Source organism: Rhinatrema bivittatum, chromosome 2, assembly GCF_901001135.1.
Source record: "Rhinatrema bivittatum chromosome 2, aRhiBiv1.1, whole genome shotgun sequence".
NCBI classification, from domain to species: Eukaryota; Metazoa; Chordata; class Amphibia; order Gymnophiona; family Rhinatrematidae; genus Rhinatrema; species Rhinatrema bivittatum.
The window spans coordinates 589,376,438-589,395,534 of record NC_042616.1 but is presented as its reverse complement, the minus strand read 5'-3'; the positions used below and the strand labels follow the sequence as shown (position 1 = coordinate 589,395,534).

At 42.6% G+C, this 19,097-nt stretch overlaps 1 protein-coding gene across 1 annotated transcript in view; it reads left to right on the top strand.

The window, feature by feature from the left end:
• Positions 1-19,097, top strand: part of SMCHD1 (structural maintenance of chromosomes flexible hinge domain containing 1) — a 1,156,633-nt gene that overhangs the window by 648,481 nt on the left and 489,055 nt on the right. Inside the window, 1 exon segment of the mRNA XM_029591083.1 lies at positions 17,300-17,379. Within this exon segment, the coding sequence (XP_029446943.1) occupies positions 17,300-17,379 (80 nt within the window).

Genomic DNA, 19,097 nt, shown 5'->3' with positions numbered 1-19,097 from the left:
ATCGTCATCTCGGAGGAGAAGGAGAGAAACTACTACCTTGATTTGTTGCTTTGTTCGGGGTAGGGCTCCCTGCCCAACGAGAGATCTGAGGACTTCCGGGTGTGACGGCTAAAGGGCGGAGCCGGCGGAAGGGCTACAAAATCTGACCCCCCCTGCAGCGCGCAGCCGACGCCGGCTCGCTACCTACGCCGCGTGCGGCTTTGCCTGCGGCCTGGAACCTTTGTGAAGTCTGAGTTATTCTTCTCATAGTAAGTCCAGAATCTTTTGGATTATTTTGATTCTCCGAATCCTCCATTAGTGGGAATCAATTTCAGAATATCTGGATAGAGTTGAATACTTTATTTCCTTGTGATTTCTTTATTGGCACAGAGAGATGCCACATACAAAAAGGAAGGGGAAAACTGAGGGAGGTGACAATTACTTCCTCCCCAGTAACTCCTTCTCAATCTCAGTTTAAGATTGAAAAGTTTTTCAACTGAGCCCCAGAAGTGACTCCCGATGTAGGAGGCGCAGTGATGCCCATGATTGAGCACAAAGAGGTATCACCTGCCTCACTTCTATCTTTAAGTCCGGGAGCGCCGAATACACCTTCACCCCCCCCCCTTGTCGGTTCATTACTATCAGGACTTTATGAATTAAAGTCTTCCAATATAGGGGAAAAAGTAATACAAGAAAGAGGAAGTGTGGTGTCTTGTATTCTAGATGAAGGCAAAAGCTCTGACACACACAATAGTGTGGTTAGTGTTGGAGCATTAGAATCAGAACCCAGTACCCCCCAAGGAATTAAAAAACCTCTTAAAATAACATTGGAAAATGTCTGGACTGCAATAATGACATTAGAAAAATCTATCACTGCTCTCACCAATGTAGTCACAGACGTGAATAATCAGATGGTAAATACGGAACAACAGAATGAGATGCAGAAGATACAAATGCAGGACATTGATCAGAAGATTCAAAAAATAGAAAAAGTTCAAACAGGTTTAATTCAAGGGGAATTTCAACAGCAGAAAAAAATGGAGAAAATTGAGAATGAACTGAGATATTTAAACTTGAGAGTGATTAATTTTCCACAGGTTGTGGGAATCTCAGTCCAGGAGCAATTTAAACAGTACCTGGGAACAGTCTTGAAAATTTCGAAAGAATCTTTACCGCCATTAGCAAAAATCTATTACCTACCTGAAAGGAGAGGGAAAGAACAAGAGGATCAACAAGGACTATTGAATGTCACAGAATTATTAGAAATATCTAATGAGGAAATAGTTCAAAAGAGGGGCATTGTTCTTGTTAAGTTTATCTTTCCCTCAGATAGGGATTTGATGTTTAAACTGTTTTTAAGAAATAGGTTTGTTAAATACTATAACCAGCAAATCTGGATTTCTCCAGATGTTACTAGAACTACTCAGAGCAGGAGAAAGGGATTTTTAGCTTTAAAACAATTAGCAGCGAAAGTGGGAGCCCAGATGATGATTCGCTACCCTTGTAAATGTTTGGTAAAATTAAACAACATAAATTATATCTATTATGAACCTTTTGATTTTTTTTTTTTTTTAATATTTGTTTATTGTTTTCAAATTATTAACAAAGATCACTTTGTAAGGAAATACAGAAAGCAAATTCAAAGAAAACGATATCAACATATCACTTCTCCCATATATAATCCAATTATATGGTAAGGAAAAACATTTGCTGTATTACATTGGAAATTATGGGGGGAGGAAAGCAGAAAATACAAGGAGATAAGAGGAAATAACTATAACATTGCTGCTGACAGGAACCCTATTATTACCCCCAATAATACCTGGTTATGTCCTTCCTTCTAGAAACTGTCTCAACTGTTCGGGTAGGAAAAAGATATAGGTGTTTCCTACATATTTTATAACGCATTTGCAGGGAAATCGTAAGAGGAAAGTCACGCCTTTGGCTAAAACCTCAGGCCGCATATCTATAAACATTTTCTTCCGTTGCTGGGTGGCCCTAGAAAGGTCTGGATAGACCCTAACTGTGGCCCCCATAAAGGGAGTATTAATGTTTTGAAAATAAGCTTTCATAACAGCTGCTCTCTCTGGATCAGAAAAGAAAGACACAAACAAAACTGCTCTCTGTCACTTCCAAGGCTGAATTTTCTAGATATTCCGTGAGGTTTTCTAAATCTACCCTGTTTTCACCCACAGGTAATTGTGTTGTAACACTTTTAACTGGCAATACCATAACTTTCTTTGTAGAGGGATGCAATTCCACAGGGATTTTTAGAACCTCAGTCATATATCTTTTAAAAGTTAATAATACTGGTTCACCCATTACTCTGGGAAAATTCACCAGTCTAACATTCAAATGTCTTAGGTAATTCTCAATAGACTCTAATCTTCTTTGCGATGATAATCGATCTCTCATTAAAGTCATATTTAAATCTTGAACCTGTTTCATTTTCACATTTATTTCTTGGATAGCCACATTATTATGATTGGTATTCTCTCTCTGGTCTTTCTCTACCAACTCCAGTCTTTTCACCATTGTTCCCATCTGCTGAGACTGGTCTCTTAGAGTATAGGCATTAACCATCATTAAGTCCCAAAGGGACTCCAAAGTTATCTCCGCCAGTTTCACAAACTCCCAAGGCATTGGAGCCACAATTCCTACCTCCTCCCGTCTAGACCTCTGGTCTGATGTTCCTGGTGGTGTGCTTCCCACGCCGAGATTTCTCCCTCCTTGGGTCTCCCACTCCTGATGCGATATAGGTTGTGCTGAGGCTCCCACCTCTGCTCCTACAACGCTGGGTGTTCCTCCACCTTGAACTCCTCCGACCAGACTTGGGTCAGTGTGTACAATACCTCCAGCGTCTAGAAGTGGAGAGCTACACAGCGGGCCTCGGGGATCCGGAGGACTCAGTGTGATTTTGCCAGGTGATAATCTCGCTTCTCCCGAGATTGCCACAGCGGCGCTTGGTTCCCCCGATCTAGTTCCTGGGATCGCGAAGTCCGTTATTATTCGCTGTCCTGAGATGCAAGGTGAGTCCGGAGGATATATCCTCACCTTGCCCTTTCTCTTATGTGGCATGATTTAAAACAAAATAAGATTTTACCAGGAAAAAAAAGAACTTATTTCAAGAGAACGCTCAGAGCTGCAAGACTCAGCGTCCTTCAGCAGCGGCCATCATGAACCTTTTGATTTAAAAAGATTCCTGGAGGCTAAGAATCTGGTGGGGGAGATGGCTTCTGAATAAAGGTATTCACATAATGTTGAATAATGGGGTATAAAATTCCAGTTTATGTAAGTAATAATTACTTTTTTGATATATGCTCAAATTAGAAATTTTGATTCCCTCTATTTCATAGTATTTAGAATGCCTAAATGGATATATAAATGTTTTGGTATTTTTCTGAATTTGTTTGAAGAAACTATTATTACTATTTAGACCAGTGGTTCTCAACCTTTTTTCTGTCGGGACACACCTGACAGATGGTTCTCACATGCGTGACACACTGACCCATGATCGTCACGGGGCTAGATGTAAAAGTACAGTTTGCATCCACGGGAACCCCCCTGACCCATAATAATGGATGTAAAGCAGAATAATGACATTCCCCATACAACTCACCCTACAAAAAAGATATTCTGGTTCTGGTGTAATCTCAGTAACAGCAACTCAAACTCCTTCTACTTCCAGGCTCAATAGCCCTACTTATGAAAAGACAGCAGTTTACCACCAATGCATGTCCTCTTGAGAAAACACAACAAATAAGACTGATAAAACTCTTACATGCTAGTAAAATATCTCAGTAACAGACACAGAACCGACCTAACATACTCCCAGGATCTGTAGTAATGCACATAAACTAATCCGCACACAGTTACACCTGTATTATGGAATACACTCAAACAGGAGCAACCCTATCTATGAAAAGGCAACACTTCAAATATTAAATCAGGCCCTAAAAACCAATACACCTCTTATTAGGAAAACAGAACTAGCAAGCAGCTATAGATCCCCACACAGAAATAATTGTAAAACTATACTAATAAGCAGAATAAATGTATGAACAGAATAACATCCAACAATTAAAAACTCATAAAAACTATTAAAAATTCCCCAAACACCAATAAAATATTTCAAAAAAAGCAGACACATCACATAATATTAAATAATTAAAATGGCAGTCAATCAAGAAAAATAAACTTAAAAAGCCACCTTTACTTACCCCCTTCCAGCAGCTCTCCTACTCCTCTTCCATGCAGGCCGTAGCACACAGCAGAAGCATCAGTAGAGGCTAAGCTCTATACTCATGGTCCTCTTCCTTAATGCCCATGTCTCTCACACACACACACCATACCAGTCATGCCCCCATGACCAGTTTCTGTCTCTCACACACCAATCATCTCCCAAACAGTCTTTGACACACACACACACACCAGTCACCTTCCTGAACAGTTTCTCTCATGCCATACACACACACAGGCTTCCCACTCCCGTGTTCTACTTACATATATGGGCTTCTCACTCTCATAATCACTTTCTCTGTCTCACACACACTCACCAGTCTCTCACTCCCATGCTTGTTCTCTCCACATGCACAGGCTTCTCGTTCCCATAATCACTTTCTTTCTGTCACACACACACATATACACACACACCAGTCATCTGATCTCTCTCATGCATACACACACAGGCTTCCCACTCACATGCTGTATCTCACACACTCCCAGCTTTCTCACTCCCATGCTCACTCTTCACATGCACAGGCTTCTCATTCCCATAATCACTTTCTTTCTCTCACACACACACACACACACACAAACACACACCAGTCACCTGATCTCTCTCATGCATACACACACACAGGCTTCCCACTCCCATGTTCTTTCAGATATACAGGCTTCTCACTCCCATGCTGTGTCTCACTCACACCCAGGTTTCTCACTGCCATGCTCACTCTTCACATGCACAGGTTTCTCATTCCCATAATCACTTTCTTTCTCTCACACACACACACACACACACACACACACCAGTCACCTGATCTCTCTCATGCATACACACACAGGCTTCCCATTTCCATGTTCTGTCTTACATATACAGGCTTCTCCCTCACATGCTGTGTCTCTCACACACCCAGGTTTCTCACTCCCATGCTCACTCTCTTCACATGCACAGGCTTCTCATTCCCATAATCACTTTCTCTCTGTTACACACACACACACACACACACACCAGTCTCTCTCTCATTTCCATGCTCGCTCTCCACTGCACAGGCTTCTCATTCCCTGAATCACATTCTTTCTCTCATATTCACACACACCAGTCTCTTTCTCTCATACACACCGTCACCTTACCAACCAGTCTCTCGCTCTCATGCATGCACACACACACACACAGGCTTCCCACTCCCATGCTCTCTCTCTCTCACATAATCAGGCTTCCCACTCCCGTGCTCTCTCTCACATAATCAGGCTTCTCACTCCCATGCTTTCTTTCACACACATCCACACCCCCCCCCCCAACAGCATGCTTCTTACGCCCATGCTTTCTCACATACCCAGATTTCTCACTTCAATGCTTTTTCTCTCTATCACACACACATCAGTCACCTCCCTGACTAATGTCTCACACTCTCACATACACATCAGTCATCTCCTTGAGCAGTCACTTTCATTGTCTCTCACATATACACACACATCAGCTCTCTGACCAGTTTCTCTCACTCACACGCAGGCTCTCAATCACACGCAGGCTGGCTGCTTCTTTCTCTCACTCACTTCCTCTTCCCCGCCCCTCCCCAAGCACAAATGGTAGCTGCAGCGGCCTCCTCCTCCAGCCCCCACAAGCCAAGAAGGAAGAATCCCATCGGCCGCGGGAGGCTCCTGCTGCTCTCTCCTTTCCCGATTACCGTCTGCTTCAATTGCTCGGGGGCCGATGCTGCAGCCGCCGCTGCTACTTTTACATGCGGCACTGCTCTTTCTTCTTCCCGCGCACCACGTATCACTTCCTGTTCCGGGTCCGGGGGGGGGGGGGGGGGGTGATGCAGGAGCGGAAAGAAGAAAAGGCCCAGCCACGGGTGCCACAGCTTTTTTTTAGCACTGCTGCCGTTCCCACTGGGCTTGAACGTGCTGATAGCCCGGCGGCAACGGCAGCAGGGAAGAAAGAGCAGCGGGAGAGACCGGGAGCACGCGACACAGCAGCCGGTGCTTGGCGACACACTGGTTGAGAACCGCTGATTTAGACATTCGTATTAGTAAATGATATGTTTATGTCATGAATTATGAAAATTTAATAAAGATTAAATATAAAAAAAAAAAATCGTCAGCTCAGTATGCTGCAGCAGTCAAAAAAGCAAATAGAATGTTAAGAATTTTTAGGATGGGAATGGTTAATAGAGCGGAAAATATCATAATGCCTCTGTATTGCTCCATGGTGAGACCGCACCTTGAATACTGTGTACAATTCTGGTCGCCGCATCTCAAAAAAAATATAGTTGCGATGGAGAAGGTACAGAGAAGGGCAACCAAAATGATAAAGGGGATGGAACAGCTCCCCTATGAGGAAAGGCTGAAGAGGTTAGGGTTGTTCAGCTTGGAGAAGAGACGGCTGAGGGGGGGATATGATAGAGGCCTTTAAGATCATGAGAGGTCTTAAACGACTAGATGTGACTCGGTTATTTACACTTTCGAATAATGGAAGGACTAGGGGGCATTCCATGAAGTTAGCAAGTAACACATTTAAGACTAATAGGAGAAAATTCTTTTTCACTCAACACACAATAAAGCTCTGGAATTTGTTGCCAGAGGATGTGGTTAGTGCAGTTAGTGTAGCTGGGTTCAAAAAGGGTTTGGATAAGTTCATGGAGGAGAAGTCCATTAATGGCTATTAATCAATTATACTTAGGGAATTGCCACTGCTATTATTTGCATCAGTAGCATGGGTTCTTCTTATTGTTTGGGTAATTGCCAGGTTCTTGTGGCCTGGTTTTGGCTTCTGTTAGAAACAGGATGCTGGGCTTGATGGACCCTTGGTCTGACCCAGCATGGCAATTTATTATGTTCTTAACATAAGCACCTATCTAGACAAACAAATACTAATTAACCCATCCACACTATCACAACCACACCATTCAATCATTAAAATATGCCTATTAGCCAAACATAGAAATGACTGCAGAAGAAGATGAAACGGCCCATCCAGTCTGCCCAGCAAGCTTTCACAGTTATTTTTCTCATACTTATCTGTTACTCTGACCGCTGAGGTCAGGGCCCTTATTGGTAACTTTTTGGTTCCAATTTCCTTCCACCCCTGCCATTGATGTAGAAAGCAATATTGGAGCTGCATAAAAGTGAAATATCAAGCCTACTTGGTTAGGGGTAGTAACCGCCGCAATAAGCAAGCTACTCCCATGCTTATTTGTTTACCCAGCCAGTGCAATTTAGTCCTTGTTGGTTGTCTCAATATAAATCGTTTTTTCTTCATCCCCCCCTGTCGTTGAAGCAGTGAGCCGCGCAGTATATGTATTCAAAGTGAAGTATCAGGCTTAATTGGTTTGGGGTAGTAACCGCCGCAACAAGCAAGCTACTCCCACACTTATTTGTTTACCCAGACTAATGCAATTCAGTCCTTGTTGGTAGTTGTCTGAATGTAAATCCTCTTTTCCGCATTCCCCCTGCCGTTGAAGCAGTGAGCTGCGCTATATATATATTCAAAGTGAAGTATCAGGCTTAATTGGTTTGGTGTAGTAACCGCTGCAACAAGCAAGATACTCCCATGCTATATTTGTGAATGCAAATCCTTTGTCCCACATTTCCTCTTGCCGTTGAAGCATAGAGCAATGTTGGAGTTGCATTAACCATGTGTATGTTTATTGAATAAGGGTATTAATCACAAGGTTAGAAGCCGTTATTTCCGCAAGCCACCCCCATGCCTCTTCTCTTCATTCACATTCTCAAGACTTTATTTATTAGGTTTGGAAGCCTGTAGTTATCAGACACATCTTTGTGAGATCCAAAAAGTAAGATGCATTGTTTACACTTTGCTGAAGGTTTTTGGCCAATCAGCATAATTTAGCCTGGATTCCTTCTCTATATTATATCTTGTGATGTTTATTTACTTATAATTGCAGTTAACCATTTGAGACCTGTAAGGATTCATACATATGTTACTTTAATATCTTTTGAGCCTTTCTAAATCAGGACTGTCAGAGTACATCTCATTACTATAGCAGTTTATCATAAAAATGTCAAAGGTCTTCCTATTTGTCATCTTGTAGTGACCAGATTTATGAAAGCTCTAGATAATCTTAAACCTGCAATTAAAGATCCTCCTAGGTCCTGGGAGATATATATGTAGTCCTGGATCAACTCATGAAACCAATAAATCAAAAACAATAAGCAGAAAAGGAGAAATCAAATGGAAAACAAAAAGCTCCTACAAAAAGAGTATATATCTCACAAATTCACTCCCATGAAATAAGTTAAAGATTTAGAAGGAAAAACCTCAGATTCAGTGTAGTGTGAAGATTACACCCTTCTGAGTATAACTTTAATCATTGGTCTAATTCTTCTGGATAATTCTCAACTTCAGTACTTTATTTTTACGTATTATGTACCTTTTTATAAATTATTTTGACTTTTAATAAAATATTATGAATAAGCCATCATTTTGCAGGTGACAGTACTGCTTTACTGTGTATGCTAGGTTCTTAAATTTTTATATCTACAATGATATTTATATAATATCTTTCTCCACAATCACTGGACCTGAATAGGAATAATAAAAAGTACTTTCTTAGCATCCAGTCAGATGAATCCAGAACCAAGTGGGTTGTGTATCTTTACCAGCAGATGGAGACAGAGCTAACTGTCGTCACGGTATATATACCCCATGCAGTGACAGCTTGCCAGTATTCTCCATCTCCAGCAGTTGGTGGACATGCATCTTCACACTGGGGATTGCTTCATTTTAAAGAAAAGAAGAATTAAGGAAATAAATTTGCCCCTTTCTCCTGCGGTTATACTAAATGGACCCTCCCAAAGTTGATAATTCCTGAGGTAATTTCTGTGGTCTCTCAGACAAATGCCTTGTCCGTTAGCTGGTTTTTCAGCCAGCATGGACTTAGCTGCTTGAGCAGCTGAAAGGCAGCAGGTACAGAAAGCCAAGCGCGTCTGTGACAGCACATTCCCTCCCCCTGCAGCCGGAGACTGTCTCTGTACACAGCCAGGTAAGGCTGACCTCTGGTAAGTTTAAAAAAAAATCCCCAAAAAACAGATTTTACAGAGACTTAGGAGGATTTTTTTGTTTTGTACGGCTTCCTCCTTCGGTCTCTGTGCTCAGCGCACTGGTCCGATGTTCATCCCGCTCCATAGGATGTTGAAGGACATGGACAGCCTGGTGGGTTGAGCAGCCTCCTTAAGCTAGGCCCCGCTTCGAGGATTTTCGCTGCACACCACGTGGTAGGTCACAATGGATTTTCATTCGCTTTCTAAGGCTTTTCTCTACAGGATTGTGGGTCCGGTGTGTGCATCTAGCTGTGCGTCCAGGTTGTGTGCCCAGTTTTCGGATGCACAGTTGGGCCACGTTAAGTGATGTTTCCCTCTGCATACAAATGGTACTGTGCACTTACATTTTTTTGTCCGAAAGTTCCGCGCTTCTTCAGCTGCAGAAGAGATCCAAAGACATTGGGGATCGATGCCCTAGTGCAGGAGTGGCTGGAAGACAAGTTGCTTTATGCCTTTCCTCCATGGCCCTTGTTGGGCAGATTGATGCAAAGGATCGAAGGCCACGGGGTGGGGGGGGGAATGGTGCTCTTGGTCGCTCCATATTGACCCAGGAGACAATGGTATGCAGATCTGCGGAGGCTTCTGATGGATTCGCCTGTTAAACATCCAATGCTCATGAACCATTTGCAACAGAGACTTATTTTTCATGAAGATCCTACTCTGTTTTGTCTTATGTATGGCCCCTGAAAGGGCTTGCTTGCTGACACATGGATTCTCTGTAACTGTGATTTTCATATTGCCAAGAGCTAGAAAGATCTCCACCTCCTTGGCCTATGTGCGGATTTGGAGAGTGTTTGAGGATTGGTGTGAGGATTGAGGTACTCTTCCTTTCTTGGTCAAGATTCCGCTCATTTTGGAATTTTTGCAGGATGCCTTGATTAAAGGCCTGCTCTCAATTCTTTAAAGGTACAAGAAGCAGCTCTTGCCTGTATCAGGGGTCAGGTAAATGGTGGATCCTTGTCAGCTTCTGATGTGGCCCGTTTTCTGAAAGGAGTGAAACATCTTCGTCCTCCTTTGTAGTTTTCGGTATCCTTATGGCGTCTTAATTAGGTTTGGAGTTTTTGGAAGGCCCTATATTTAGACCATTACGTACTTTGTCCTTGCAGTTGCTGACCTTGAAAACTGTGTTCCTTGTTGTAATTTGTTCTGTGTGTAGGATTTCTGAGCTGCAGGCCTTCTCTTGCCGGGCGCCATTTCTCCAGGTGACTCCAAGGGCAGTAAAGCTGCGTACTGATCCTTCTTTTTTAATGAAGGTAGTCACTGAGTTTCACTTGAATAAGTCCATCTCCTGCGTTCTCTGGACAGAGAGATGCAGAGGAGTATCATCTGTTGGATTTCAAGAGACATATTACTAGGTATCTAGAGGTTACTGAGCCTTTGTGGAAGTCAGATTACTTGTTTGTCCTTCACAGCATTACTAGACAAGGAGAGCCAGCCTCACGGGCTACCATTGCTCACTGGATTAAGGAGGTAGTCACAGATGCATACGTGGATGCTGGGAAGCCATTGCAGAGTCGGGTTAAGCCTCTTCCAGTAGGGCTTAGGCAGTGTCATGGACAGAAGTTAGATTGTTGTCGCCCATCGACATTTGCCGAGCTGCAATGTAGTCCTCATACACACCTTTTCCAAATATTATTGTCTGGATGTGCAAACACGGGAGGATGCAGCCTTTGCACGTGCGGTTTTGACAGGACCATGGGCAGCCTCCCGCCCTATTCAGGAGTAGCTTGGATACATCCCACTTGTTCTGGATTCATCTGACTAGACGCTAAGAAATTAGTTATTACTACTTACCTGATAATTTCCTTTTCTTTAGGACAGTCAGATGAATCCAGCTTCCCTCCCTTGGCTGCCGAATGATTGCATAATGATCCTCCTGTGTGCCTACATGTTACAGGGATTACTGGTAAATGTTACTGCAGTCCCTAGACTAGTGTTATTACATTCATGTCTAAGCTCAGTGTTTTCTGTTGGCTGAGTATTGAAATGGTTATCTGTTTTTAATCAAACTTTTTACCAGTTTGTCCACAGTTGCTTAGGGTATATATACCATTACATCAGTTTGCTCTGTCTCCATCTGCTGGTAGTGGTGCACAACTGACTTGTTTTGGATTCATCTGACTGTCCTAAAGTAAGTAGTAATTTCTCATCTTGTGGGATGCATCTCAAGCACCATATTATTACAAAGATACCAATTACATTCATTAAACAACGGCAGTATAAAGGACTGCAACTAGATTCACTGGAAGCTAGAAATAACCAGCATTAACCAATGTTTCGTGATAGTGGCATATGTTCTCTGATAAACTTTTTTTTATACATTTTTTTTTTACTTAAAAAAATTTTTGTGTGTGCGCTTTTCAATGAGATTTGGTAGAATAATAAACAGCAAATGGTCTATGAGAGCTAGTTCATTTAGTGCTCGGATTGGAGTATTTATATTTCCTTTTTTGATTGGTAGATTTAACATTTGAAAACTGCCCTGCGCTACAGTGCATTACAAAGATGATGGTAATAGGTGTGAGCTATGTGCAACAGCATGAAAGTTCAATATTGAACTAAGGAAATGAAATAGTGTGGTGTACACAGATTGAAGGCTTCTTACAGTGTTTATCTCCTTGGTTACAGATAAACACTCAGTATTCATTCAGGTTAGAAGTATTTATTAGTATGCAAAATAAGACAGAGTATGAGGAAGGAGGGACTGACAGTCACTGCTGAAACTCCTTCAGTTTTCTGCCTTCACATTAGCTGCTTATATAGAACATTTTTCTTTGTTTACCATTTTCTTCTTATCTCAGTATCATGATAGTTGGTTCTGATCCTTTTCATCTTAGCCCACAAATTACCCCAATATTAACCTATGGGAATAGAAAATATACTATCTCCCTTCAGCCCCACCTGGCATCAGTGGTTTCAGCTTGATGAGTCTCTTTTGTCATGCGTCCCTTTTGTCTGGTTATCAGATCTCCCCACTGGTAATGATCCATAACAGAAAAAGAAACATGAGCACCACAGCCTCAGTTCTGTGCTTACACATTAGGTCTGCTAGAGCTGTCTCTTGCTCTGCAGATATACAATATATTGCACAGAATGGATTGATTTATATCTGTACAAGCCGTTAAGCCCGTTAAAACGGGCTACATCCCTCTGTCTCTCACCTCCCCCTCTTTCTCTCTCCCCTCACTCTTCACCACCCCCTCCCTCACCCACTCCTCCCCACCCTCCCCCTCCTATCACTCAGTCCCTCCCTCCCACTCAGTCTCACTCACTCCCTCCCTCTCACTCAGTCCCCACTCCCTCCGTCCTCTCCCTCAGTCCCACTCCCTCCCTCAGTCCCTCCCCCTCACTCAATCCCTCCCTCCCACTCAGTCACTCCCTCCCCCCTCCCTCTCACTCACTCAGTCCCACTCACTCTCCCTCAGTCCCACTCCCTCCCTCTCTCTCCCCAGTCCCACTCCCTCCCTCAGTCCCCCCTCTCCCTCTCACTCAGTCCCACTCCCTCCCTCTCACTCAGTCCCTCCCCCTCACTCAATCCCTCCCTCTCACTCAATCCCTCCCTCTCACTCAGTCACTCCCTCCCACTCTCTCTCTCCGTCCCTCCCTCCCACTCAGTCCGTCCCTCCCTCTCTCTCTCTTCTCCCTCCCTCGCTACCGCCCGCTACCGCCGTCGCCACCCGCTACCGCCGTCGCCACCGCCGCCGCTCGCTACCGCCGTCGCCGCCCGCTGCCGGGTACCGCCGCTGCTGCCACTGGACGCCGCCATTTTTTTTTTCTTTCTGAAGCTGCCTCAGAGCGACGTGCTCGCCCGCACATGCGCGGTAGAGCTGGTCTCTACTGCGCATTTGCGGGCCGTCGGTCACAGGCCATTTATAAGGTAGATTTCATTTAACAGAGCTATTCCTCTAGAAACTGAGATTGCTGATGCAACTGAACACAATATGTTTGCCAACTTCTGTTATTTCTAGCTTCCAGTGAATTTGTTGTAGTCCTTTACAGCTATTTTTTGATGAATATAACTAGTGCCTTTGGAATAATATGGTGCTGGAGGTGCACCCCCACAAAATAAGTGTTTTTTTTACTATTTCTATTCAAGTCAAGTGATTGTGGATAAAGACATTATTATATAGTTATTTTTACAGATATAAATACTTAAGCACTTAGCATACACACTAGCACAGTATTGTCATCTGTATAAGGATGGCTCATTCAAAATATTTTAAGTCAAAATAATATATAAAAAGATTTTTTAAAGTCAGTGATTAAAGTTACACTCAGGATATAGTCTTCACACCACTCTGAATCTGAGGTCGTTTTCCTCCCTATTTTTGTACTTCTCACTTCATGGGGATGAGAGACACTTTTTGAAAAAGCTTCGATGATTTTTTTACTAATTAAACAACTGTTCAAGCCTTTGGCAACAGCAGAACTAAAATTCCTTTCTTGGAAAGTTTTATTTTTAATAACAGTAACATCTTTCCAATGAGTAAGCAAACTACATGTATTAGTATCATACTAGCCCTAAACCTAATTTTTCCACATAAAGTAGTGTCAAAAATTCATCCTAAATTTCTAACAAAAGTGGTCTTTCAATTTCACTTAATTCAAGCCATTGTGTATTTTATCCTTGACCACACACTAACAAGGATGAACAGATTGTTCGTACATTGGACTACATAAGAGCTTTGTTCTAATTTGAAAGAAAAAAGTTCTGCAGAAAATATTCACTACTGTTTGTCTCTTTCAATGCAGTCAAAGAGGGTCCTTCAGTTGTAAAAATTACTTTTTCAACTTTGATACCAGATTGCATCTCTTACTGTTATAATTATTCAGGTGCATATCTTCAAGGTAAAATGAAGGCTCATCAAATTACGGCTACAACAGCTTCCCTTCCCCATATTTGCTCTTCCTCCATAGAAGATATTTGGATGGTTCCCACTTGGTCTTCCATCCATATCTTTGTTGCACATTACTAACTAGAACAGTGTTTCCCAATCCTCTCCTGAAGGCACACCTAGCCAGTTGGGTTTTCAGGATTGCCATAATGAATATGCATGAGACAGATTTGTATACATTTGATGATACACAGTGTATTAAAATCAATTTCATGCCTATTCATTATGGATATCTTGAAAACCAGACCGTTTAAGTGTGCCTCCATGAGAGGGTTGGGAAACAGCCTAGAAAAAGCATCATTTCAAGACAGTAGTTTTGAACATGCAGTTCTAAAGAGCTTATTTGATTGATTTCATCAAGAGCTTATTTGATTGATTTTATCAACTCTTCCCTCCAGCCTCTGGCATAATATGGGTTGCGTGTTTTTCTGTTAACATAATCAATTCCTTTTATTTTTTTTCCTTGAGCATAATTATTTTCATGTACTTCAGGTTAGGAGTTCCCACTTATGTGACTAATATCTTGTCCACTGAAGAGGCAATGTTACTTCCCTGTAAATGGTGTTCTCCATGGCCAGCTGGACAAATTGTTCACACAATACTTCCCTCCTCTCCTCTCAGAGTTAAAGATCAACTTATTACAAAGAATGAGGAAACTCGCACAGCAACAGTTGCTTAGGGAGGTCTGTGCATGCTCCAAAAGACTTTAGTCTTTTAACTGAGAGAGAGCTATCCATGCCATTGAATGATGTCATCTACTTGTGTGGTTGATTTGTCCTGCTACCTATGGAGGACACCAGATTACAGGTAAGCAAGTTTGCTTTATCCCTATTAAAAATTGCATAAAAGAGTATAATCTACAGTATGTCTTATTTATTCAAATGTTAAATGTGTGTTATATCAAATGTGAAAGGTATATTATATATTAATCTAAAATTTTCCTTTTTGGGCTCCAGTTTGGTGGTTGAGTGGTGGGTTCTGTTCACTGGGTTCAGTTACCAAGCCTGGTATCTGCTCCTTAAGCTAATTGGTGAGGCTCAGGTTGTAGCATTCACAACTCCTATGGGTTAGGAGTCTTTCATTATACAACAGTGAAACAGTGGTCAAACATAGTGGATGCATACCAGGTTCTAGAAGAAGCCATGGTATTTAGCCCCTGCTCAAGGATTGAAATGGCTCGTCTACATTGAATTGGGGGGGGGGGGGGTTTAAAAGGGGAAACCCAAGTTAGTTTTGAATGAAGCCTTTTAGTGGGATAGCCCAATTGCAGTTGAGCCGGAAAAGCAGGTAAACTGCTAGCCTCCTCCTCCCACCCCCCCCTGCCAAAAATATATAAGAACATAAGAACATGCCATACTGGGTCAGACCAAGGGTCCATCAAGCCCAGCATCCTGTTTCTAACAGTGGCCAATCCAGGCCATAAGAACCTGGCAAGTACCCAAAAACTAAGTCAACTTAATTAATAGCAGGTAATGGACTTCTCCTCCAAGAACTTACCCAATCATTTTTTAAACACAGCTATACTAACTGCACTAACCACATCTTCTGGCAACAAATTCCAGAGTTTAATTGTGCGTTGAGTGAAAAAGAATTTTCTCCGATTAGTTTTAAATGTGCCACATGCTAACTTCATGGAGTGCCCCCTAGTCTTTCTATTATCCGAAAGAGTAAAAAAACAATTCACATCTACCCGTTCTAGACCTTTCATGATTTTAAACACCTCTATCATATCCCCCCCTCAGCCATCTCTTCTCCAAGCTGAAAAGTCCTAACCTCTTTAGTCTTTCCTCATAGGGGAACTGTTCCATTCCCCTTATCATTTTGGTAGCCCTGCAAACCCCTTGTTTGCAGGATTGTTGCTTCTTAGGTGACATAACTAATTTATACTCGTTGGGACTGCTCTGGCTAACTGACTCCATACCAAACTCGACTCTTGATCCCTGCGGGGAATTCTTTTTATGGGGGGAGACTCTAGTATGTGGCCCAGATAGCGGTATAATTCCCTCGTGTGTGTTTGTAGCTGTGACATCCACTGGGGGAAGATGCTGATAATGAACAGCAGGATCAGGCACTGGGTGTTTAATTTGATCTTAACCCATCAGTAAATTATTATTTGTCTATCTATAAATAAGTGTGCAGGTACATTTGATCCTTATACAGATAAGGTGTTTATTTCTGAGTAGGTGCCCTTTCCTTTCAGCAGTCTGGATGAGCTTCCCATGGTGGTGTAAAATGTGCACTAAAGCTCTCCCAGTGGCTTATTAGGGATTAGTATGTCAGGGGTCCCATTCTAGCATAGCAAAAACCATCCTACCTTAGGCTCCAGTGTCTTCCCGAACACCAAGCACTATATCTTGGTCCCATGTTGGTGGAGATCTGGTTGGGGTCTCCATGATATGACTTGATTCCTTTAGTTGTCCAAAAAGGGTGACGCCTCTGGTTGAAAAGTCTGAGGTCAGGAACCTGCTTATCCCGCCAGGGTCCCAATGAGGAGAGGTAGCTTAAAAAATCCTCAACAAAAATCGAAATACTCTTAGCATGAACACCAGTCTAGAAAGATTTTAACTATCACAGATGCTCCCCACGTTCAGTGTGTGAATGGGCTCACTGAATCCTTCAGGCCCTGAGTCTAGCCAGCAAGGATGACTTTCTTCAAAGAAGCAGGGTTAAACACAGGCCCTTCTATAATTAGGTTTTCCCAGCCTTCAAGCGCCTTGCACAGCCAAGCCTATCACAAGTGCTTGCCTCATTCAGGGGGTGAATGGGCTCACTAGTCTTCAAACAAAAAGAGTGCAGGTCCCCAGTGGATGCAGGTAAAAAGATATCTACTGCAACTAAATACCGAGGGATCTTCTGGCAGGGTGTGAACAGAGAAACTCCCGTCATGAAGTGGAAACTTGAAGAGGCAGGGAGAGAGAGAATCTTTAGTGTTTGATCTGAACTGATTCTAGCCACACCTTAAATTAGCAAAATGACCAGGTTATAAAGCAGGAAGCAACCAATCCCAGCCCTCATAGGTGGGAGGAGGACAAGAGGGGAATGGATAGCTCAAGATTTGTTTTAAAGAATGGAAACGGAATGAAGGGCATATGGTGGCATACTTGGAAGTCCTGCCACTTTTTGACAAAGGTTTTGTTTTTCAGATCATTCCTCCAAACCAGCCACACAAAACAGATGGAAATGGTAGGGCCAACTTTGGAGTTTTTGTCATATCTGCACCTAGGTAAGTAGTAAAAGTGTGCAATACATTAAAGCAATTAAGTATGCTGCATTCACCAATCACCCCAATCTAATATTAATTCAATCAGATTTGTAGAAAATGATCTTCTGGTAAAAATATACTGCATTGCATCATCTAACTTGTTGAATTCAAAATCAGCATCTCATGGGTGGCCAACTCTGGTCCTAAAGATTTAAACAGGCTTGGTTTTCATGTTGTCCACAATGAATATGCATAAGATAGTTACATGTACTCTCTCCATTGTATGTAAATCTTTCAGATGCATATTCATTGTGGATATGCTGTTTGTGGCACTCGAGGACTGGAGTTGGTCTTCCATCCACTATCTTCTCCTTTAATAGTGATTTCATTAATTTTACCCAACATTGTGGTCAAACTAACTGGCCTATTTCTGCTTTTGTGAAGCATGTCATTTGCTACTCTCCAGTTTTCCAAAACCAATTTCTTCCAGAGAATGACTGAACAAAACTGCCAGTGGAGCAGAACTTCCTTAAGCGTTTTTCATCACCAAGGAAGTATCTTCTCTGGTTCCATTTCATTATCTTCTTTCACTTTTTTTATTTCCATGCAAATCTTTTTTAAATGGTGTATTTCTTAGCGTCCAGTTAGATGAATCCAGAACAAGTGGGTTGTGCACCTCTACCAGCAGATGGAGACAGAGTAAATTGATGTCAAGGTATATTTACCCCTGTAGTGACAGCCTGCCAATATTCTCTGTCTCCAGCAGATGGTGGATGTGCATCTCCCTATTGGGGATTGCTTCATTTTAGAGAAAAGGAGAATTCAGGAAATAAATTTGCCCCGCCTTCCTGTGGTGATACCAAATGATCCCTCCCACAGTTGAGAATTCTTGAGGTGATTTCTGTGGTCTCTCAGACAAGTGCCTTGGTCCGTTAGCTGATTTTTCAGCCGGTGTGGACTTAGCTGCTTGAGCAGCTGAAAGGCAGCGGGTGCAGGAAGCCGAGCACAGTGGTGACAGCACATGCCCTTTCCCTCCGCAGCCGGAGACCGTCTCTGTACTCAGCCAGATAAGGCTGAGCTCCAGTAAGTTTTTAAAAAAAAAAAGAAAAAACAGATTATCCCAGGACAAGCAGGATGCTAGTCCTCACATATGGGTGACATCACTGACGGAGCCCTGTTGCAGGAAAACGTCTGTCAAAGTTTCTAAAAACTTTTGACTGGCACTGTGAGGCCACTGAGCATGCCCAGCATGCCATGATATTCTCTGCCACAGGGGTCTCACTCTAGTCTTCATTTTTCCCTGTTGCTCTCAGCATCGCGGTCATCGGACCCTCTGAGATTTTACTCAGTTTCCGACTGAAAAGTCATTGTTTAAAAATGTTCTCTCCCTCATGGGATCTCACTCGTTTTCTCTCTCACCGACTGGTGAGATATTTTTTCAGCGTTTATGTTCAAAACGCTAAAAATTTTCTCTCATTCATCGATGGCCGTCGATATCGCCATGGCCTCAGGCTTCAAAAAATGCCCGGCCTGTAATAGGACCATGTCGGTCACACACCCGCATCTAGAATGCATAGTCTGTTTAGGTGAAAACCATGATATTTCTTCCTGTCAGCAATATCAGGAAATGACACCGAAAGGAAGAAAACGTCGGCAGGAAAAAATTGATGAACTTTTTCACCTGCAACTTATTCCTTCACCGTCTACTTCATCAAAATCTTCACCGGCGGCAGGTACCA